The sequence below is a fragment of the Salvelinus fontinalis genome, chromosome 38 (genome assembly GCF_029448725.1).
Source record: "Salvelinus fontinalis isolate EN_2023a chromosome 38, ASM2944872v1, whole genome shotgun sequence".
NCBI lineage: Eukaryota > Metazoa > Chordata > Actinopteri > Salmoniformes > Salmonidae > Salvelinus > Salvelinus fontinalis.
Window position 1 is genome coordinate 31,848,691 of NC_074702.1, and position 24,337 is coordinate 31,873,027.

General features: G+C 42.1%; 1 protein-coding gene across 1 annotated transcript in view; it reads left to right on the forward strand.

Moving 5' to 3' along the window:
• Nucleotides 1-15,671, forward strand: part of LOC129837867 (melanin-concentrating hormone receptor 2-like) — a 35,920-nt gene extending 20,249 nt beyond the window's left edge. Inside the window, exons 3-5 of the mRNA XM_055904349.1 lie at nt 10,840-11,034; nt 14,120-14,239; nt 14,787-15,671. Of these exons, the coding sequence (XP_055760324.1) occupies nt 10,840-11,034; nt 14,120-14,239; nt 14,787-15,117 (646 nt within the window). The 3' untranslated portion in view covers nt 15,118-15,671. The remainder of the gene's footprint in view (nt 1-10,839; nt 11,035-14,119; nt 14,240-14,786) is intronic.
• The last annotated feature ends 8,666 nt before the right edge of the window (nt 15,672-24,337 follow it).

Consider the following 24,337-nt stretch of genomic DNA (forward strand, 5'->3'; position numbering starts at 1 on the left):
AGTCATACTGCTCGTTCTGTGCGTGATTTATTGCAAGACAGGAATGTCAGTGTTCTGCCATGGCCAGCGAAGAGCCCGGATCTCAATCCCATTGAGCACGTCTGGGACCTGTTGGATCGGAGGGTGAGCGCTAGGGCCATTCCCCCCAGAAATGTCTGGGAACGTGCAGGTGCCTTGGTGGAAGAGTGGGGTAACATCTCACAGCAAGAACTGGCAAATCTGGTGCAGTCCATGAGGAGGAGATGCACTGCAGTACTTAATGCAGCTGGGGGTCACACCAGAAACAGACTGTTACTTTTGATTTTGACCCCCCACTCCCTTTGTTCAGGGACACATTGTTCCATTTCTGTTAGTCACACGTCTGTGGAACTTGTTCAGTTTAGGTCTCAGTTGTTGAATCTTATGTTCATTCAAATATTTACACATGTTAAGTTTGCTGAAAATTAACGCAGTTTCTTTCTTTGCTCAGTTTATATATCAGCATATTCACTCAGACTATTGAGTCCACTGGTCCCACTCACATGTCCCTACCCTACCCCTTGAGGTCTTTCTACTCTCTCCAGAGTGCGACTCGTGAGGTTCAAAATGCCAGAGTCGCTCCCTTCCTCAAGAAACAAACACTTGACCCCTCTGACGAAAGAATTACAGGCTGGTATCCCTTTTTTTCCCAAAACAGTTGAGTGTGCTTTCTCTGACCAACCCTCTCACTGTCTCTCTCAGAACAATCTTCTTTGCCCTAACCAGTCAGGCTTCAAGACGGGTCATTCAACTGAGACTGCTCTTCTGTGTCACGGAGACGGCCAATCCAATCCAAACACTGCCAATCCTGACTCTCTCTCTCCTCTGTTCTCATCCTCCTAGATCTATCCGCTGCCTTCGACACCGTGAACCATGGTCCCGTGTAGCTCAGTTGTTAGAGCATGGCACTTGCAACGCCAGGGTTGTGGGTTTGATTCTCACGGGGGACCAGTACGAATGAAAATGTATGCACTCACTCCTGTAAGTCGCTCTGGATAAGAGCGTTTGCTTAATGACTAAAATATCAAATGTAAACATAATCCTCTTCTCCACCATCTCAGGTGCTGCACACTCTTGGATTGTATCCTGGCAGGCCGCTCCTACCAGGTGACGTGGAGAAGATCTGTGCCTGCATCACATACTCTCACTACTGGTGTTCCTCAGGGCTCAGTTCTAGGCCCTGTCCTCTTCTCTCTATACACCAAGTCACTTGGCTCTGTCATATCCTCTGTCATTGTAATAGGCTGTCATTGTAAATAAGAATTTGTTCTTAACTGCCTTACCTAGTTAAATAACGCTTAAATAAAAATCCTCACAGGGTCTCTCCTATCATTGCTCTGCGGATGACACTCAGGTGGCGACACACATCTCTGCGTGCCAGGAAGATATCTCCGCTAGGTTGTCGGCCTCAACCTCGACAAGACAGGCCTGCTCTTCCTCCCGGGGAGGTCCTGCTCACTCCAAGACCTCTCCATCATGGTTGACTCCACAGTGTACCCCTTCCGGAGGGCAAAGAACCTTGGCGTGACCCTGGATAACACTCTGTCATTCTCTGCAAACATCAAAGCAGTGACTCACTCCTTCAGGTTCATGCTCTGCAACATCTGTAGAATCCGAATCCTTCCTCACATGATAAGTGGCGCAGGTCCTGATACAGGCACTTTATATCTCCCATCTGGACTACTGCAATTCGGCTGTTGGCAAGGATCAAACCCCGGCAACTTATCCAGAATGCCGCAGCACGCCTAGTGTTCAATCTTCCAAAGTTCACCCCTGTCACCCCACTCCTCCGCACACTCCACTGGCTTCCAGTCGAAGCTCACATCCACGACAAGTGCATGGTACTTGCATACAGAGCAGTAGGAGGAACTGCCCCTCCCTACCTTCAGGCTCTGCTCAAACCCTACACCCCAACCTGAGTACTCCGTTCTGCCACCCCTGGTCCTTTGTAAACTAACACCCTACCAGCACTGACTTTGTTGATAGCTACCTCAAATGTGGATGGGGCGTGTTCTCTGCTGTGTCCTGCAGTCCACGATCAGCTCCTTTGTTTTGTTGACATTGATTGAGAGGTTATTTTCCTAGCACTACTCTGACTGGGCTCTCACCACCTTCCTATTGGCTGTCTCGTTGTTGGTAATTAGGCCTACCACTGTTGTGTTGTCTGCAGACTTGATGATTGAATTGGAGATGTGCATAGCCATGCAGTCATGGGTCAACAGGTAGTACAGGAGGGGACTGAGCATGCACTTCTGTGGGGCCCACGTATTGAGGGTCAGCATGGTGGAGGTGCTGTTGCCTACCTTCACCACCTGGGGTCGGCCCGTCAGAGAGTTTAGGACCCAGTTGCACAGGGAGGAGTTCAGACCAAGGGTCCTGTGCTTAGTGGTGATCTTGGAAGGCACTATGGTGTTGAAGGCTGAGCTCTAGTCAATGAACAGCATTCTCACATAGGTACCCCCCCCCCCCCCCCCAAACCCTATTTTACACTGCAGCTACTCTGTTTATCATATATGCATAGTCACTTTAACTATACATTCATGTACATACTACCTCAATTGGCCAGACCAACCAGTGCCCCCCGCACATTGGCTCACTGGGCTGTCTGCATTGTGTCCTGCCACCCACCACCCGCCAGCCCCTCTTTTACACTACTGCTACTCTCTGTTCATCATATATGCATAGTCACTTTAACCATATCTACATGTACATACTACCTCAATCAATCCGACTAACCGGTGCCTGTATATAGCCTCGCTACTGTATATAGCCTCGCTACTGTCTTTTTTACTGTTGTTTTTATTTCTTTACTTACCTATTGTTCGCCTGATACCTTTTTTGCACTGTTATAGCCTACAGATAAGCATTTCACTGTAAGGTCTACACCTGTTGTATTCGTCGCAAGTGGCAATAAAAGTTTGATTTGATTTATTCCTCTTGTCCAGGTGGGATAAGGCAGTGGGCAGTGCAATGGTGATCGCGTCATTCGTGAATCTGTTTGGGCGTTATGAAAATTGTGGTGGGTTCAGGGTAAGGTGGAGGTGATATCAAGGGTGCCGTCTTTCTGTATCCTGACACTCTTTGTGGTCACCAAAGATCCCATTGCATTATTGGAAGAGTTTGGGTGTTAACCCCGGTGTCCTGGCTAAATTTCCAATCTGACCCTCATACCATCGTGGCCACCTAATCATCTCCAGCTCCAAATTGTCTCATTCCTTCTCCCCCCTATAAGTTTTCCCCAGATATATATATATATATATACATACATACATACATACATACGGTTGAAGTCGGAAGTTTACATACACTTAGGTTGGAGTCATTAAAACTTGTTTTTCAACCACTCCACAAATTTCTTGTCAACAAACTATAGTTTTGGCAAGTTGGTTAGATGACACAATACATTTTTTCAACAATTGTTTATAGACAGAGTGAATTTTAAGTTCAATAATCTATCACAATTCCAGTGTGTCAGAAGTTTACATACACTAAGTTGACTGTGCCTTTAAACAGCTTGGAAATTCCAGAAAATTATGTCATGGCTTTAGAAGCTTCTGATAGGCTAATTGACATAATTTGAGTCAATTGGAGGTGTACCTGTGGATGTATTTCAAAGCCTACCTTCAAACTCAGTGCCTCTTTGCTTGACATCATGGGAAAATCAAAAGAAATCAGCCCCCAAAAATTGTAGACCTCCACAAGTCTGGTTCATCCTTGGGAGCAATTTCCAAACGCCTGAAGGTACCATGTTCATCTGTACAAACAATAGTACGCAAGTATAAACACCATGGGACCACGCAGCCGTCATACCGCGCAGGAAGGAGATGCGTTCTGTCTCCTAGAGATGAACGTACTTTGGTGCAAAAAGTGCAAATCAATCCCAGAACAACAGCAATGGACCTTGTGAAGATGCTGGAGGAAACGGGTACAAAAGTATCTATATCCACAGTAAAACGAGTCCTATATCGACATAACCTGAAAGGCCGTTCATCAAGAAAGAAGCCACTGCTCCAAAACCGCCATAAAAAAGCCAGACTACGGTTTGCAACTGCACATGGGGACGAAGATCGTACCTTTTGTAGAAATGTCCTCTGGTCTGATGAAACAATTAGAACTGTTTAGCCATAATGACCATTGTTATGTTTGGAGGAAAAGGGGGAGTCTGAGCACTTCACAAAATAGATGGCATGAGGAGGAAAATGATGTGGATATATTGAAGCAACATCACAAGACATCAGTCAGGAAGTTAAAGCATTGGTCACAAATGGGTCTTCCAAATGGACAATGACCCCAAGCATACTTCCAAAGTTGTGGCAAAATGGCTTAAGGACAACAAAGTCAAGATATTCGATTGGCCATTACAAAGCCCTGACCTCAATCCTATAGAAAATATGTGGGCAAAACTGAAAAAGCATGTGCGAGCAAGGAGGCCTACAAACCTGACTCAGTTACACCAGCTCTGTCAGAAGGAATGGGCCAAATTCCACCCAACGTATTGTGGGAAGCATGTGGAAGGCTACCCAAAACGTTTGAACCCAAGTTAAACAATGTAAAGGCAATGCTACCAAATACTAATTGAGTGTATTTACACTTCTGACCCACTGGGAATGTGATGAAAGAAATAAAAGCTGAAATAAATTATTCTCTCTACAATTATTCTGACATTTCACATTCTTAAAATGAAGTGGCTGACCTAAGACAGGGCATTTTTACTAGGATTAAATGTCAGGAATTGTGAAACTGAGTTTACATGTATTTGGCTAAGGTGTATGTAAACTTCCCACTTCAACTGTATATACAGTCGTGGCCAAAGGTTTTGAGAATAACACAAATATTAATTTTCACAAAGTCTGCTGCCTCAGTGTCTTTAGATATTTTTGTCAGATGTTACTATGGAATATTGAAGTATAATAACAAGCATTTCATAAGTGTCAAAGGCTTTTATTGACAATTACATGAAGTCAATATTTGCAGTGTTGACCCTTCTTTTTCAAGACCTCTGCAATCCGCCCTGGCATGCTGTCAATTAACTTCTGGGCCACATCCTGACTGATGGCAGCTCGTTCTTGCATAATCAATGCTTGGAGTTTGTCAGAATTTGTGGGTTTTTGTTTGTCCACCCGCCTCTTGAGGCTTGACCACAAGTTCTCAATGGGATTAAGGTCTGGGAAGTTTCCTGGCCATGGACCCGACATATCGATGTTTTGTTACCCGAGCCACTTAGTTACCACTTTTGCTTTATGGCAAGGTGCTCCATCATGCTGGAAAAGGCATTGTTCGTCACCAAACTGTTCCTGGATGGTTGGGAGAAGTTCCTCTCGGAGGATGTGTTGTTACCATTCTTTATTCATGGTTGTGTTCTTAGGCAAAATTGTGAGTGAGTCCACTCCCTTGGCTGAGAAGCAACCCCACACATGAATGGTCTCAGGATGCTTTACTGTTGGCATAGCACAGGACTGATGGTAGCGCTCACCTTGTCTTCTCCGGACAAGCCTTTTTCCAGATGCCCCAAACAATCGGAAAGGGGATTCATCAGAGAAAATTACTTTACCCCAGTCCTAAGCAGTCCAATCCCTGTACGTTTTGCAGAATATCAGTCTGTCCCTGATGTTTTTCCTGGACAGAAGTGGCTTCTTTGCTGCCCTTCTTGACACCAGGCCATCCTCAAAGTATTCGCCGCACTGTGCGTGCAGATGCACTCACACCTGCCTGCTGCCATTCCTGAGCAAGCTCTGTACTGGTGGTCCCCCGATCCCGCAGCTGAATCAACTTTAGGAGACGGTCCTGGCACTTGCTGGACTTCCTTGGGCGCCCTGAAGCCTTCTTCACAACAATTGAACCGCTCTCCTTGAAGTTCTTGATGATCCGATAAATGGTTGATTTAGGTGCAATCTTACTGGCAGCAATTTCCTTGCCTGTAAAGCCCTTTTTGTGCAAAGCAATGATGACGGCACGTGTTTCCTTGCAGGTAACCATGTTTGACAGAGGAAGAACAATGATTCCAAGCACCACCCTCCTTTTGAAGCTTCCAGTCTGTTATTCGAACTCAATCAGCATGACAGAGTGATCTCCAGCCTTGTCCTCGTCAACACTCACACCTGTGTTAACGAGAGAATCCCTGACATGACATTAGACTAGTTGAGAATTTGGAGCATCAGCATTTGTGGGTTCGATTACAGGCTCAAAATGTCCAGAAAGAAAGACCTTTCTTCTGAAACCCATCAGTCTATTCTTGTCATTAGGTGAATGCACCAATTTGTAAGTCGCTCTGGATAAGAGCGTCTGCTAAATGACTTAAATGTAATGTAAATGTTCTGAGAAATGAAGGTTATTCCATGCAAGAAATTACCAAGAAACTGAAGATCTCGTACAACGCTGTGTACTACTCCCTTCACAGAACAGCGCAAACTGGCTCTAACCAGAATAGAAAGAGTGGAAGGCCCCGGTGCACAACTGAAAAAGAGGACAAGTACATTAGAGTGTGTAGTTTGAAAATCAGACGCCTCACAAGTCCTCAACTGGCAGCTTCATTAAATAGTACCCGCAGAACACGAGTCTCAACGTCAACAGTGAAGAGGTGACTCAGGGACGCTGGGCTTCTAGGCAGAGTTGCAAAGAAAAAGACATATCTCAGACTGGCCAATAAAAAGAAAAGATTAAGATGGGCAAAATAACACAGACACTGGATAGAGGAACTGCCTAGAAGGCCAGCATCCTGGAGTTGCCTCTTCACTGTTGGCGTTGAGAAATGTCTAAGTTTTGAACGGTAGTGTAGGTAGGGGTAAAGTGACTATGTATAGATAATAAACAGCAAGTAGCAGCAGTGTAAAATCTAGGTGGGGGGGTTGTCAATAAAAATAGTCCGGGTGGCCATTTGATTAATTGTTCAGCAGTCTTATGGCTTGGGGGTAGAAGCTGTTAAGGAGCCTTTTGGGCCTAGACTTGGTGCTCCGGTTCCGCTTGCCGTGTGGTAGCGGAGAGAACAGTCTATGACTTGGTTGACTGGAGTCTTTGACCATTTTTAGGGCTTTCCTCTGACACGTACGCACTACCCTCCGTAGCGCCTTCTGTTCTAATTCCGAGCAGTTGCCATACCAGGCGTTGATGCCACCGGTCAGGATGCTCTCTGGTGCAGCTGTATTACTTTTTGAGAATCACATGAAATGGTATTGTGAGCATTGCATTGGGAAAAGTATTTCTAGATGAATCATTGATTAGGTTTGGTGAAAAAGTTACTATGTGATTAAGTATGTCGTACTTAGTCACTTGAAAGTGTTTTTAAAGTAAAGAAAAAAACAGCCTTTTGATTTTTATACTTAGAGTTGTGAAATCTTACCACATACTTGTGAAAATAGTACAAGAGCAATATTTTTTTAAATAGTCATGTCTATGCTATTATCTATATTTCTCTGTTTCCTATGGAAGATTGAAAGTATTATTTAAAACGAGATATTCCCATTCATGTCACAACATTCTCTGATGAGTGGAATTCCACCATCTTTGTGGTACCATTTGAAAGTAGAAATTTCAACAACAAAAACATTTGCAGTGGTGGGTATTAATAATGGAGTCGAGGGAAGCCAAAACACGTTCTCCAAAATATTGACCAAGAAAAAAAACATATAAAATAATGTGTCTTTAATCTCTAATAACCAATCAGCATTGAGCTAAACTGAGTGAGCTCACCTGTGAATGGTCCTGTGGCACCAAAGAAAATATCAAGGGAAGCCAGTTTGGATTTGGCTTCACACCAATCACATCACATCGAGAGCAAAATGTAATTGACAGAAAAAACATGCATCTCGTTGTGTTGTTGTCCTCCGGTGGCTAGCTAGCTAAACTTGACCCTTTCCTAAATTAGCCATGGATGGAGATAGGGATTTGGACTTGTGGTTTTACTTAATTCTCCGTACTGGCCAATGAGTATAACGGTGATTCTGATCCAAACTTAAATTCATACATTGTGCCCCTGGCCTGAGACGGTGGAAGTTCAATATATAGCTAGATTTAGTAGGCTAAAGTTAACGATGAACCAGCTAGTTGCCCATGAAAGGAACTTAGGCTAGCGAGCAAGCACTTTAGCCAGGTAGCCTATGACAACAAAAACTAAAAGCGTACTGTGTGACAGAGTCATAGACTGTTTGTCAACATGAAAGAGAGGAAGATGACATTGGCATAGGGTGAGTCAACGTTTTTTCAACTAGAACGCACGCACGCACGCTCGCACACAGAAATCAGAACCACGCTGAGTGGAGTAAATCATTTTTTGTATCTTTTTAGTTGTCACAGTATTAGACTAAGCATAGGTGATTTGATGACATTGAAATGGTATATTGGAGGCAGCTCCTGTTTCCTTTGAGACTTGCTGTAGGTCATGTAACTCTCTGTGTTGCAAAATCAATAGTTGTTTAGTAGCCCGAAAATGCTAACTTGCTTGAACATGCAATATGGTTTGTGGATTTCACCGGACAGAGGTTGCTCGCTGGTTTTGTGATGAAACAAACGTGTGCCACTGTCTTCTTATTGTCTCGGCCTTAGGCCTATATATCACGGTCGCAAAGGCATATGAACTAATAGGTTATAGTGAAAACAACACAATTATCACAACACATGTAATATAGCTTTTTGTGGGGGCTTGGCTTCCCAAGTGATTTTTTTTATTAGAAAATTGTTTGACAACCCTATTTCTAAGCATTTAAATGATATCAATCTCAACCGATTATCTTTTCCAGAGAGGAAGACATGGATATCTCATGGTGTGGTGGGGTATGCAAAAATAGGGTATTTTTGAGCACCTTTATCTCTTGAAAGCTTTTGCAATCAGGTCCAAAAAGTCACTTTCTGAGCACTTCAACAATGGGCAAATATGTAGGTTTTGTTCAAATCAAAAGGGGTGCTGTCAAAAAGTGATAGGAATTCAAATGGGTGTACCCATTAGCCAGGTGAACACTCCACTGTAGTGCATTATGTACAGTACTGTTCCTAACATTTCCTTTCACAGGCGTTGTGATACGAACGTGGTGTAAGTTAACACTCTACATTCCATGACGTCTGTGATTGGATTCCTATTTAAACATCCATAGAAAACTAAAGTACGTAATCAATAATGTCCTTTAGTGTTCCAAATTGCTGTTACACTTTCTAAACTTGATTTACCATCCAATCCAGGGACATTTCTAGACGATTCACTCTGGTTTTTGTTAAATTCACTCTTATACAAAATGCCAGACGAGGTACACTAGCAGAACTTGGAGGGGAAATCCATTTCCCTCAACTTCTTAAAAGTGATATCTGGCTCAGATTAGGAACAACAAACAGATTTGTGGAAGTTTAATCATTTCTGGGTTTTCTTTAACCCTGAATGCCCTGTTTCTAGTGATATGCAGATGGTGTCATGGCTTGAGTTGTATAATTGATAGCGTAGCGGCCTCCATGTCAGTGTCGCCTGGGTAATAAAGATATGCCAGTTGGATGCCGAACCCACTGACAATCGTTTCTAGCCAACTGTTCTGCTCATGATCAAAGTTCCCTTTCCATTCGTTCCGAGCCAGCACAAGATGACAACTCAATCATCTCACCCGCAATCTCTACACACTCTCACTCTCCAGTCTCATCTGCACTGTATTACAGATAGTAACATAGTGACCCTACCTGACTTAGTGTAGATTGGTTGGCTGACAACGTCACAAAAACAATGTGCACGCTTCAATGGAGCAGAAGTCCGTCAATTGTTGTGATTTCTTGTCAAATGCTAATATTGCTCAAATTCGCTAGCTAGCTAACCAACGACTCTAACAACGTATTTGAGAGGCAACAAGTGCTCATTGTGCAAATGTATTATGTTTTCAATAAACAATGGAGACAAAATATCATTTACATGTTGTCAACATTCTAAAGCCAACCTTGTCTGTTTTGCCCCACGGTTGTGCACGCGTCGGTTTTGTTGCTAAACAACCAACCCTTCTATAGATTGTTGTGTTGTCGGTCGATGTCTGCAAGGATAGAAATGAGGTTATTTAATGGGGATGTATGTTTGTGGCATATAGTGTCACTGACATTTAGGGCCAGTTTTGCGCTCTTATGATAACACAATTGGAAGAGGAAACCATACATTCCCTCCAGCTGTTGCATCCTATAGATAATTAAATCGGCATGTTTCTGTGAATGATGTACCACTGACATACATGTAGACCATGGTAGTGCTGCTACTGCTGCTGTTCTTGTTATCTGAATAGTGTGTAATACAGCTTGCTTATTAAGGCAATTAAGAGATTGATTTGGAGGTTGGTCTGATTGACAAAAGCATTGACAAGAGCATTGATACACTTACTGGTTTTCCTGGTTTCAAGTACTGATGCAGATTTATCAGAGGACCAGATCTAAATTCACTATTGTTACTCACTTAATATACATGTAAATGAATTAGGACTAATTTAAACTAAACTTGCAGGCAATTAAATCCCATTCTGTTACCCTTGAAGGTCTGAATCCTGGGTCCAGTCATTCGATCCTGTATCCTGTTATCTCTTACTATATGGGTAACACAGAGAGCCATTTGTCTAAAAGAAACAGGATAATGTGGTATAATAGTCATCTACTCCCACTCACAGATAATACATCCCTGTTGTCATGGCACTTCCCTAACAACCCATGTCACGTCCTCTTGGTGCTCTTTTTGCATTTCACATGTAGCGTTTTGGCTTTTAAATTAGGTTTCACTGTTATGCTTCGCATTAACAGACAACCATAGTTTTGTCAGATTTCCCCTTAAAACGGTTTAATTGGTCAGTTCCTCACATTGATCTATCAACTGTCTCATAGGTACCTGGCGGTGGTGCACCCGTTCCGTCTGATGACCATCCGAACCCGCTCTAAGACAATCTGGATCAACCTGTTTGTGTGGGTGGTGTCATTTGTCATGGTCCTTCCCGCCTGGGTCCACTCCAAAGTCATTCGCTTCCCTGACGGACTGGAGAGCTGCTCCATGAACCTGGTCACTCCCAAAGAGGTGCTCTGGTAAGGTCACAACCCTGACATGACATCAAATCAACATTGAATTTGGGTGGATATTTCATTGAGTTGACTAACATGATTTCAACATGGGGTAAACCAGTCCATGAAATCATGTTGTTGGTTTGCGCTTGAAATAAATGTTCAATGTTAAAATGAATACGAGATAGGATGTTAATAGAACTTGGTGTCAATGTATATTTGTCTGGTGGGGTCAGAGGTCAGATGAGTCATGCTGGTCTCTATATCATGATACTCTACTCCACTGGTTCCCAATTTGTTTATAGTCCCGTACCCGTTCAAACATTCAACCTACAGCTGTATATACCCCCTCTAGCACCAGGGTCAGTGCACTCTCAAAAGTTGTTTTTTGACGTCATTGTAAGCCTGCCACACACAGACTATACGATACATTTATTAAACATAAGAATGAGTGAGTTTGTCACAACCCGGCTCGTGGGAAGTGACAAAGAGCTCTTATAGGACCAGGGCACAAATAATATAATAATAATCAATAATTTTGCTCTTTATTTAGCCATCTTACATATAAAACCTTATTTGTCCATCAAAAATGGTGAATAACTCACCACAGCGTTAATGAGAAGGATGTGCTTGAAACTCTGAGCGCAGCCCTGTCCAGAAATCTGGCAGTGGCTTCTGATAAAATGTAATTTTCACAGAACCGCTTGTTGCAATTTTGATAAGGCTCTCTTGTTCAGATATCCGTAAGTGGACTGGAGGCAGGGCATGAAAAGGATAACGAATCCAGTTCTTTGTGTCGTCCGTAAATGTGCACCCAGCTCACTCAGCTGCTTCGCTACATCACATTTGACCTTGTGCGAAAGCTTGAGTTCATTTGCACACAAAAAATCATACAATGAGGGAAAGACCTGTGTGTTGTCCTTGTTAATGCAGACAGAAAAGAGCTCCAACTTCTTAATCATAGCCTCAATTTTGTCCCGCACATTGAATATAGTTGCGGAGAGTCCCTGTAATCCCATTCAGGCGAGAAAAAACGTCACCCAGATACGCCAGTCGTGTGAGAAACTCATCATTATGCAAGCGGTCAGACAAGTGAAAATTATGGTCAGTAAAGAAAACTTTAAGCTCGTCTCTCAATACAAAACAATGTGTCGATACTTTGCCCCTTGATAATCAGCACACTTCTTCTGTATGTTGTGAAAGCGTTACATGGTCGCTGCCCATATCATTGCATAATGCAGAAAATACACGAGAGTTCAGGGGCCTTGCTTTAACAAAGTTAACCATTTTCACTGTAGTGTTCAAAACATCTTTCAAGCTGTCAGGCATTTCCTTGGCAGCAAGAGCCTCTCGGTGGATGCTGCAGTGTAGCCAAGTGGCGTCGGGAACAACTGCTTGCACGCGCATTACCACTCCACTATGTCTCCCTGTCATGGCTTTTGTGCCATCAGTACAGATACCAACACATCTTGACCACCAATGTCCATCTGATGTCACAAAGCTATCCAGTACTTTAAAAATATCCTCTCATGTTGTCCTTGTTTCCAGTAGTTTGCAGAAGAGAATGTCTTCCTTAATTGACCCCCCCATAAACCTAACGGATATGTACCAGGAGCTGTGCCAGGCCCATATAATTCACTGGCTTGTATGTGAAGCAGTAATTGTTTCAAAACATCTCCTGCCATGTCACTGATGCGTTGTGAAACAGTGTTGTTTGATGAAGGCATTGTCTGTATAGTTTTTTGGCCTTTTCTCCCAGAATTGTTCTAGCCATATCCGCGGCAGCAGGAAGAATTAAGTCCTCCACAATAGTATGTGGCTTGCCTGTCCTAGCCACTCGGTAGCTCACCATATAAGACGCTTCTCACCCCTTCTTATTAATGGTATCTGTTGCTTTTATATATGTCTTACAACTCGAAAGTCATCTTTATTCTCGCTCAAACTTGTGGCTTATTTTTTCAAATTGTCATGTTTCATTTCTAAATGACTGCGCAAGAGTGAAGGTTTCCCACGAGAGAGTAATGGTTAATGTGATCGGATGTTAATTATATGACTAGGCTACCTGTATTTGACATTGTGTTGTTATTTCGCTGAACACTAGATGGTTTCAGTTTTGGCAGTGAAACAAGGCTACTCAGGACAGAAAAAAAACCTCACCCAAATGTATAGCCCCGTTGGAAAATATAAATGTACTGTTTGAAGATGTGAAGAATTGTTTTTGTTTAAAAAAAAAATGCAAATCACATTTTTATTTACCGTACCCCGACGGCATTGCGCGGACCCAAGTTTGGAAATACCCGCTCTACTCCAATGCCTTATTCAACCCCCCCTCCCCCCAACTAGCTTCATAAGTAGGAATGCAATCACAGACTATGGGCTACATCAGGTCATCCATTAAAGTCCAACACTTCCCATACTAATGAGAAGACAAACCATACACATGTTATTGGCTGGGGAATTTACTGGACTCCTGCAGAAACTATTCATAGAAATTCAAATGTCAATTTAACTGGTATCAAATCAGATGTTATTTGTCACGTGCGCCGAATACAACAGGAATACGACAGTGAAATGCAGTTTTAAGAAAATACCAACAACAAAAAAGTAAGAGATAAGAATAACAAATAATTAAAGAGCAGCAGTAATAACAATAGCGAGGGGTAACGGTATAATATACAGGGGGTAACGGTACAGAGTCAATGTCAAGGTAATGTGTACATGCGGGTAGAGTTATTAAAGTGACTATGCGTAGATAGAATGTAGTTTACTATCTAATGATCAAATCTATTCATTGCAGTGGGACATCCCACTGGGCACAGACATCGGTTCTATGTCTAGTTTTGATTGACATTTGGTTGAGTTGTTTGGTTAACGTGAATTCAACGAAAACTGTAACCATTTAGGTTCAGATGAAATGCCCTTTACTTTCTGCAAATACAATTAGTTTTCCACGTTGATGCAACATTCGTCACATTTTTGGGTTGAAATGATATGGAATGGAAACAACATTGATTCATCTAGTTTTTTCCCAGTAGGATGGTGCTAGCTACTGCAAGCTGACACACATGTTCTCTCTCTCTCTCTTTCTTTCTCTCATATCTCTCCCCAGGTACACCCTATATCAGACCATCACGTCTTTCTTTCTGCCCCTGCCCCTTATCATCACCTGTTACATGCTGATCCTGTGCTATACCTGGAGGATGTACCTGAAGAACAAAAGGGAACGGCGGTGAGTCGTGCCCGCTGGCAGCTGCCCAGCGGGCACACGTGGGCGTGCATAGAGCACGGCTGGATAACGTCATACCCTGGGCAGGGCGAGAGCCTAAGGCACCTCTAGTGGCAGAGAGCGTGACCATTATCTCTAGTGGCAGAAACGTAGTCGCGGTTATCAACCGTGGCAGAGGCTGATAGTTACATATAGACACAGAGACACACAGAGGTACTGGATACAGTAAATGTGAGGCACTAGAAATAGAGATGCCCACAGGTATGAAATGACAGGTTTTGGTGGGTGTTCTAAAAAATAAATGACATTAAAACAGTTCTATGCTGGAGAAAACTAACGGTACCATAACCTCCCCTCAGTAATCTAGTCATTAGCCGTCTCTCTCTCTGTGGGTAGAAATTGAGCCTGAGGACAAGGTTATCCTCTCAGTAAAGGAAAGTATTAGAAAAAAATATGGGGATGACTTATCTAATGCAGGAGGGACTTGATGATTTATGCTTCTATGCTGGTCATAATTGTCACTAAGCCATGGTTCCTCTCCCCTCCTCAGCTTCAGTACTAACAACCAGTCCCGGGAGCGAGCCATCCGCCTTACCAAGATGGTTCTGGTCCTAGTGGCGGTTTTCCTGGTGAGCGTAGGGCCCTATCACATGCTCCAGCTGGTCAACTTAACACTGCGGCGGCCCACGCTGGCCTACTACACCTGCTACTACCTGTCAGTGTGCCTCAGCTACGCCGCCAGCAGCATTAACCCTTTCATCTACATCCTGCTCAGCGGACACTTCCGTCACCGGCTCACTTACCGCAAGCCGCCCAGCAGGCCTGTTGTTGAGAGGGAGCCAAATGGGCCCCAGGTCCGTACACCACACTCCAGCTTCTGACAGTCTTGTCCTCAAAGCAGGCACATACCCATACACACACACACGCGCACACATGGGTGCATGGACGCACACAAGCGCATCCCCACACACGCGCGCACCCCCCCACACACACACACACCACCACCACTACAGCCTGTCCCCAGCACACTGCGTGGGGCATTACCTATGGCAGGAGCATTACCTTTTGATCAAGGATTGCTTTATTTGACATTGTGGATTGACTTACACCTCAACAGGATCAGAGAGTGTTATTATTTATTTTCTATTATGGTTTTCAAACGGACTGTACGATAGCATTGGGATATTGCAAGGATTGATCCACTATCATTTTGGATTTGCCTGAATTCGGCTGACATTACTTTCACTGTGTATTTTAATGTATAGCTAAAACACAAATAACACATTAAGTGTTTGCCATCAACACATAGTTTGGCATTTGTTTTCAACCTATAGTTAGTGTTGCTATATCATTAATTGGTGCATTGATTGTATTGTGTGGGCCTTTGAACACACAGAAACATCTGTTCTACTGTACTGTATGTACGGCTAACAGTGCTGAGTGAATAAAAAATGTTTTACTGTTAGACTGAATGCTAAGCATTGGACTGGGATCGGTCCAGGGTGTTTTGGTACTGTCTGGTGTTAACTGGGCTGGACTGGGAACTGGTCCCAGGATGTAATGGTATTACTAGTCAACAGACTGACTGACCACGGGCCACAGACACGCATCTAATCAAACAACTCCTCCTTACCCTCGCCCAGCTTGTGATCAATAAAAAGCCGATAGCAAACCAGATCAGACAGATAGGCGCAGCGTCACACCCCCGGCAAGGCTAAGGGGAGACTACAGTGCAACCCCTCCCCTCTATCGTTCTCTCTCTATGGTAATCCCTCTCTGTTTTTACTCCAAAATTGCCTCAGGCATAGAGTGCTTTGACATATTTATCAATATGTCTCAATGTCAACACACTCCTGTTGTCTCCATGGTTTCCAATTAGTCTCTTATTGGATCAGTTGGGCTCAACATACTAAATTCCATTGTGTTATTGGTCGACCATGGATTCATTTGTATGTTATCAGTACCAGTGTACCTCAGTTATTAACGTTAACTCTCCGCTCACACCTCCTCCAGTAACATCAGATTATTAAATCGACTATTATACCAATGTAATATAATTATATTTTCTTCCTACTCTCTCTCTCTATACTCTCTTCAACTGTTCCCTTCCCATACTACTTACTGCCTGTATAAATCTTCCATTTCTTTGTACACCTCAAACCTCTTCTTTCCCCTCTGTGCCTCAACCCCATTATCTCTTCCCCATCTCTCCCTATACACCTTGGTCTCTGTACTTAGGCAGTGGTGTAAAGTACTTAGTAAAAATACTTCAAAGTACTACTTATTAAGTCGTTTTTTTTTGGTATTGTCATGCCTGCTCCCACTCCCCCTCTCTGGCACTCGAGGGCGCCAGGCTGCCCTTCGTTACGCACACCTGTAACCATCATTACGTGCACCTGTGCAATTTGGACTCACTCTGTTCCCTGTGTCAGCATATTGTCATTATGCTGTCCAAATGCTGTCCTTGTTTCGTTTCATGTCCGTTATTCATTAAATGTTCACTCCCTGTACTTGCTTCTTGTCTCACAGCATCTGTCCTCACAGGTATCTGTACTTTACTATTTATATTTTTGACTACTTTTACTTCACTACATTCCTAAAGAAAATGATGTACTTTTTACTCCATACATTTTCCCTGACACCCAAAAGTACTTGTTACATTTTTCAATGCTTAGCAGGACAGGAAAATGGTCTAATTCACACAATTATCAAGAGAACATTCCTGGTCATCCCTACTGCCTCTGATCTGACGGGCTCACTAAACACATGCTTCATTAGTAAATTATGTCTGAGTGTTTGAGCGTGCCCCTGGCTATCCGTGAAAAAAATAAAATAAACAAGCAAATGGTGCCATCTGGTTTGCTTAATATAGGGATTTGAAAGGATTTATACTTTTACTTTTGAATCTTAAGTATATTTGAGTAATTACGCTTACTTTGATACTTAACTATATTTAAAACCAAATACTTTTAGACTTTTACTCAAGTAAGATTTTACTGGGTGACTTTCACTTTTACTTGAGTCATTTTCTATTAAGGTATCTTTACTTTTACTCAAGTATGACAATTGGGTACTTTTTCCACCACTGCACTTAGGCACCTTGCTGCTCAAATTTAGGGTCTCTGTGTTTGTAAAGGGTGCTAGTCCACAAAGTGGACGACGGCATATAAAAGAGATTACATATTCCGGATAATTATTGCAGTTACTTCGTATGTTTTATTTTATTTTATACTTTCTTTTGGAAATGACACAAGTCACCTTCCTGGTTCCAGTCAGTCTGCCAGTCTGGGGGAGACGGAGAGACAGACAGACAGACAGACACCTGTAACCTGACTTTGTTTGACCCTGTTTACCCCATCCTGGCATCATGTGACACCAGGACCTTGTCAGTAACACTGGCACCCCTGAGGCCCTGCAGCCTAGCGTCTGTCTGTCCCAAGACTGTCTGCCATAGGGAACCCAGACACCCTCTCCTCTAACCCATCCCACCCTGCTCACCCTGTCCCTGTCTAGTGTCTGTCTACCCCCATCATCCAAAGGTAGAACAGATAACCATGCATTCATGTAACTACTCATGTATCTGAATAGAATAGAACACACATTGAGAGGCACAGGGTCAGCCACAGAGCAACACAACTGAATGTAGAGTTGGAGCTCTTTCACTCGGTTTAGGAAGAAAAATAGTGTTGCATTTGTCTAGATGGTAAAATGTGTCCAGACTGTGTACAAATAAAAAATAATCAAGACAGTCCATAACGTTGTAGGAGTCTGACGCCATTGTTCAAAGTCGTTATTGTTGTTTTCTTAGTAAGGCTTTTGAGAGAGTGTTATTACAGTTTGTAAATAGAAAATATGCTGTCTTGTTTTTTGTCTAATTCAATAACATGTGACCTTGATGTTTGAATTTTAGTGAGAAAGAAACAGAAAAATAGAAAAAGAAAGACAGAATCATATTAAAACTATTTTATTTTAGCATTATTATAGACAGCAGAGGGCACCCTTTTCCAATGTTCCTCAAACTGCAGTGTTTCCCAACTGTTGGGAGGTCACAACTGGTTGGACTTGTTCTGTCTACTTGCCTCACACGGCATCCAAATGTCAGTAAATTACAGTAAACCATACATTTAATCATAATTATATTAGTTATTTAATTCTTCCCCACACATCTTAAACAAAGACAACGGGATTGGGCCTATTTATTGAAGCTTTATTTAGCTAGGCAAGTCAGTTAAGAACAAATTCTAATTTACAATGACGGCCTACCCAGACCAAACCCAGACGACGCTGGGCCAATTGTGCGCCGCCCTATCCCAATCACGGCCGGATGTGATGCAATTAAATGAAGACACTGACTTGAATCAGTCAAATGAGAATGATGCAATGACAAAATGAAATAGAGCAAATTGAGTTGAAGTGAACTATAGGTTCTCTATAGATACAACACAGTGTCAGGTGTCAGTTGCCACTTGTTTTGCAGTCACTGACCACCTCATTGACCACCTACAGCATGGATAGGCAACCCTGTTCCTGGAGTATTGCAGGTACTGCAGGATTTTGTTCCAACTAGGCACCACACCTGACCAACGTGTACATAGCCAAGTTATCATTACTCATTGTGTATTTATTCCTTGTGTTATTATTTCTCTATGATTTCTCTTTTTCTCTGCATTATTGGGAAGGGCCCGTAAACATGTCACTGTTAGTCTACACCAGTTGTTTACGAAGCATGTGACAAATAAAATGTTATTTTATTTTGATTTGATCAGTTCATCGATTGCCTAAATTTAACACACCTGGTCTTCCAGGTCGGTTAAATCATAAACATGAAGTGCCTTCCCCCTGACCTGCAGCTGAGTGGTACCGTGACCAGTGCTCCATTGTCAAGCCCTGACCACTGCCCTAGCCTATGGTCCTGAATGGTGTGATGCCTATGTCAAAACCCCTGCCTTACATTGCTACTGTAACCTGAAAGTGCTCCCGATGAAGCCATGGAGATACAGTCCAAATGAATGTTCCATTCAATTGTGTGGGTGAAGTCATGGCCACTAGAGTAGACCATTTGCTTTACAGGGCTGATTTGACCCACCTCCTGACCTTACCACTGATCTTCAGTGCTGGGGTCTTAAATTACTATTGAGAGTAAGAATAGTAGAATACACTAGATGCAATTTTGATATTTGGTTATGTATCATTTGGCAGTTTTTTTTCTTATGTCAGTCACTGACAGTCACTCAATTAGCCATGTCAGCTAAGAATTTTTAGATTGGTAGTTAGTTTAGCCAGTTATCTAAACTTGTAGTAATTATGGCCGAATACTTACCGAGCATGTTGGGCACTTGCCCAGGGCCCTGACCTCCAGGGGGCCCCCATTGATTGTGTTAGTCATTCTCACTCAGACGTCATATTAACATAGCATAAACCATGGCAAAATGTGTAGAATTGCAGGAAATTAGCTTTAAAACATTTTTAAAGAGCGACTGCCCCTAAAAATCAACCTCTTGTTTTGAAACTGCCATATATGGCATCAACATGAGTCAGAAACATTTATTAGTCAGAAACATTTATTGACTACAAAGTGTAAAACAAGATAATTTTGGTCATAAAGTCAATCTCATCCAAAACTGAGATCTGGAGATGCTAGAAAATATTGTATGTCACAGAATGAAGGGTACCATAACAATTTTCTATGGGTTGGGTTAATTTTAATCCTGCCCACATGCCCACAGCTGGCTGCACCATCAATTATAATGCCCATGGTCAATTTGGTTTGACATTCGATATCACTATGGGGCTAATTAGGGACCATCAGTAAATTACACAATGGTCACTGGACAATATTTAAAAAGGTCAAAAGCTCCACATTTCAATGACCTTAAAAACCTCAAAGCAACTATAAATTGTAGAAATTCATATTCAAATATTGAGCGCATTTAATGAGACAACAAAAATGTGTGCAACATGAAAATATTGCATCATTAACATTGTGTCATTTATTGACGGTCCCTAACTATCCCCAGAGATAGGCTATCCAAAGTTAAACCATTTTTTACATGGTCACATGGTTCCATGGTTAGCTGAAGCTAAAAAAAAAGATTGGTTAACTCTTCCCACCTGCAAACACACACAAAACCACATCTAGAAACCAACTCAGGTTTGAATTCAGTCATGGCCACTAGAATTTCGTAATGAACCAAATCAGAGAGGAAGAGGCGAAAAAAGAGAATTTACTATGAGAGTGTCGAAATACGTGAGGTTTATTTAATCGAATAGAAGTTTCGTAATGTTTAAGCTGTTACACATGTACTGATAGGCCTATGAGTGGATGAACTTTGAGAAAACCGATTTAGTTGTTCATTTTGTTCAAACACGTATCTGCCCTCTCATTGGCTAGAATGGCCCCACCTGATCGCGCCTGCCCGCAATCACTGAAGACATGTATTTCCATTGCTAAAGCAGTAAACTCGGCTATCTTGTCAATATAACAGATCATCTTTGGCTGAATCAAGAAGTGCAGTCGATTTTTATTTTTCATCACATTAGGCTAACTGGTGGACCACCTCATTTCCCAGACACAAACATGAAAAATTACAAGTCCGTAAGAGAGAAAATGGCACGCATAAAACCCCTGACTGTTTTGCGATTCACTTGACTGATTCTGTGAATAATGTATCAAGACATCTCGGTTCTCCAGACAGCTCGCGCGTCCCGCCCTACGCACAGGTTTTCGCCTGTGAGGCAATGGTGAGCACAGGTTTCCGACAGCCTGTTGTTTCTCGGACGGGTACCACGCAAGCAAATCCGAAAGACTGGACAACTTTTACATAATTAGACGAGGCTTCTCACCCCGGTGTGACTCAACTCCGAATTGAACATGACAAGTGTGATCACGACCCAAAGTCGCGTTTGATTAATTCTTTGTTTCAATTTAGATGAGACAGTCTTACCCGAATCCCCCACTGAAAACCTCTCAGTCCTTTCTGTGGCCAAAATAAATGGTTGTTGATGGTTTTGACCTTCTCCGACATGGTAGGACAACCCCACTTTGTGTTTTGTTTAACTCAGCAAGCGCTCTACCTAGGCTACTGTAGAGAAATATAGCCTGCTACATCACACTAAGTTATTGGTTGGGACCCGACCTATTGAAGGTCGCAAAACGCTACATTAGCATAACAGGAGCTGAATTAAATGTAAAAGGCTTTTAAAATAAGACGCTTGGTTAAGCTCAGTGCTTCGTTGACATTTAATTTCACTTGATTTTGTGAGAATGTATTTTTTAATTAATAGGAATATCGCATTAATTTGAAAAGCATATAGGCTACCAAAAGATAAATACTACATATGTCTCAATCGAGATTTCTTACATCTATTGTTTTATAATAGGCCTAATTTAAACTTGTATAGCACTTTTCATGATAAAAATCTCAAAGCCCTTCAGAACAAAAAAAAAACGAACAAATAAGCAATATATCAAGGCCGCTCAACCAATAGAGACGACTTCTTTGAACGCTGCATCCTCGGCAGATAGATGAAAGATGATGAATTCAACAGGAAAGTGAGCCTCTCGGGTATCCTTCATTCTCCTACAGCATTCTGCCTAGCTAAGGCGATGCTGTGCAATCTTCCTTATTTTTTATCACTTTTTTTTAGCTGGCCTCTATTGATTTGGTCACCCTAATTGTGGCCATCCTACAAGGGTAAAAACTCCAATACATTTTTAACGGATTGTGATAGACATGAAGTTTGGACCATTGGTTTTCTTAAAGGATTCCCAGCTAACAGCTAACGTTTTGAGAACCACATGTTTCTTAGAGCTTGGTTGTCTTATATATAATTTGCATACAACCTTCCCACAATGTTCTGGGAATGGTGCAGGATACCCAGCTAGCCATAACGTTCTGAGAACCATATGTTTCTTAGATAGGAATTTCAGTACTTCAGCATAACATTTCCTACAGGTTTCCTTGTGGTTCTATTTAATAACTTTGTTTCAAATTGATCAGAGAACGTTACGAATCAACGTTCTTCTGTGGGAATTTCAGTACTTCCGCATAATGTTTTCTTCAGGGTTCCTCGTGGTTCTATTTAAAGTCATGTTCTCAGAACATTAACAAAACTTTCCATAAAAACCACAAGAAAAAGTTCTAAGAATGTTATTGAAACACATACACATTACATTCTCAGCGTCAACAAAACTCTCTCTATCCTCTACCTTGTTAAGTGTGTTGGCTGCGCCCACTAATTCACCACACCTGATCTTAATGAGTTGCCATGCTAGCTCCATCCTGGTGAGGCAGTGGACTAATTAGGGTAGAGAACAGAAGATCATAGGTTCAAATCTCACTGATGCCGTGCCATAATAAAATATAGATGTGTTTGCGTGATTAATGCCTAAGTAAATGAACTCCCATGTGTGCTTGGAGTTCAAAACAGTTAACCTAATCTAGCAGAGTTATTTAAAGTCTTATTGAAATATGTTCTCAGAATGTTATTACATTTCCTATCTTTTCTGTTCTCAGAATGTTAATAAAACCTCCAAGGAAAATTTTCAGGGAACCATAGTAAAATGTTCGCAGCAACTCCATGCAACCTAAAAGTTAATGTAACCAAAAAAGGCACTTTTTTTTTTTTTTTTTTTTTTTACTTCAGTTCTCAGAATGTTTAAAAAACATTCAGTTTTACTGGTCAGAAAACGTATGGCTTTTTTTCCCAGAAGCAATGTGAATTCAAAAACATACATTCCCACATCTTCCAAGGAACTGAATGTCCTAGCTGGATTGTCTACACAATAATCATATTATTTTACCCATTGGTCAAGATATGTGTTTTTGATTGGACACCCTACTATAGGGGAAACCTATGATTAGCCTGATAGCCCTTGAGTAGTCAAGGCCAGGTCCATGTTAACATGATAGGCTAATAGCTTCCATTTTTTACATTGGCCGATTAGTGTTAATTGTATACAAATATTTAAATCATTTTTCTGGCAACGAACACCAAGGAAAAAGTGGCCTATTTTGAATAATTTTGTGTCCGTAAACTATGAATGCATGGCGAGGCTTGCTATTTTTTCCGCCCTTACCATTTTCTGAACATGCTTGTGCTGATTATTCACTTCTTGCTACAGCTCCAGATGGACCAACACATGCTGGAAATATGACATGTAAGATACAGATTTACATTTGACCTCAATCCTTCACTTCTGCTCCACTGTACAGACAAGGCATTTTACATATTTAGCGACCTTGGTCCTTGAATTAACTTATTTGCTACAGCATACAGAAGCATAGGCCTACCTTCACCTATACTATGCCAACCTGACTTTTACTCAAATGTGAGCAGAAATGTTAATATAGGCCAAATGTGCTACATTGACTCTGTTCGTTTTTAAATGATAAAGAGTAGCCCGATGAAGTGCTTCAGCTATCCAGGGCTGGACAAGTAAATGTAAATGCAAAATGCAACAATTTCAAAGATTTTACTGAGTTCATTTTATATAAGGAAATCGGTCAATGGAAATAAATGCATTAGGCCCTATATAGATTTAACATGACAAGGAATACAGATATGCATCTGTTAGGGCGGTGGATCAAAAAAACAGTCAGTATCTGTGTTCGTTGTCCGTATCTTATGCCTGCCTGCCCATACCATAACCCCACCGCCACCATGGGGCACTCTGTTCGCAATGTTGACATCAGGATACCACTCGCCACACAACACCATACATGCTCCCTGCCGTCTGCCCAGTACAGTTGAAACTGGGATTCCTCCGTGAAGAGCAAACTTCTCCAGCGTGCCAGTGGCCATTGAAGGTGATCATTTGCCCATTGAAGTCGGTTACGATGTCGAACTGCAGTCACGTCAAGACCCTGGTGTGGACGACGAGCATGCAGATGGTCTGCGATTGTGAGGCCAGTTGGACGTACTGCCAAATTCTCTCAAATGATGTTGGAGGTGGCTTATGGTAGAGAAATTAACATTAAATTCTCTGTTAACAGCTCTGGTGGACATTCATGCAGTCAACATGCCAATTTCAAGCTCCCTCAAAAAACTTGAGATATCTGTGGCATTGTGTTGTAACAAAACTGCACATTTTAGAGTGGC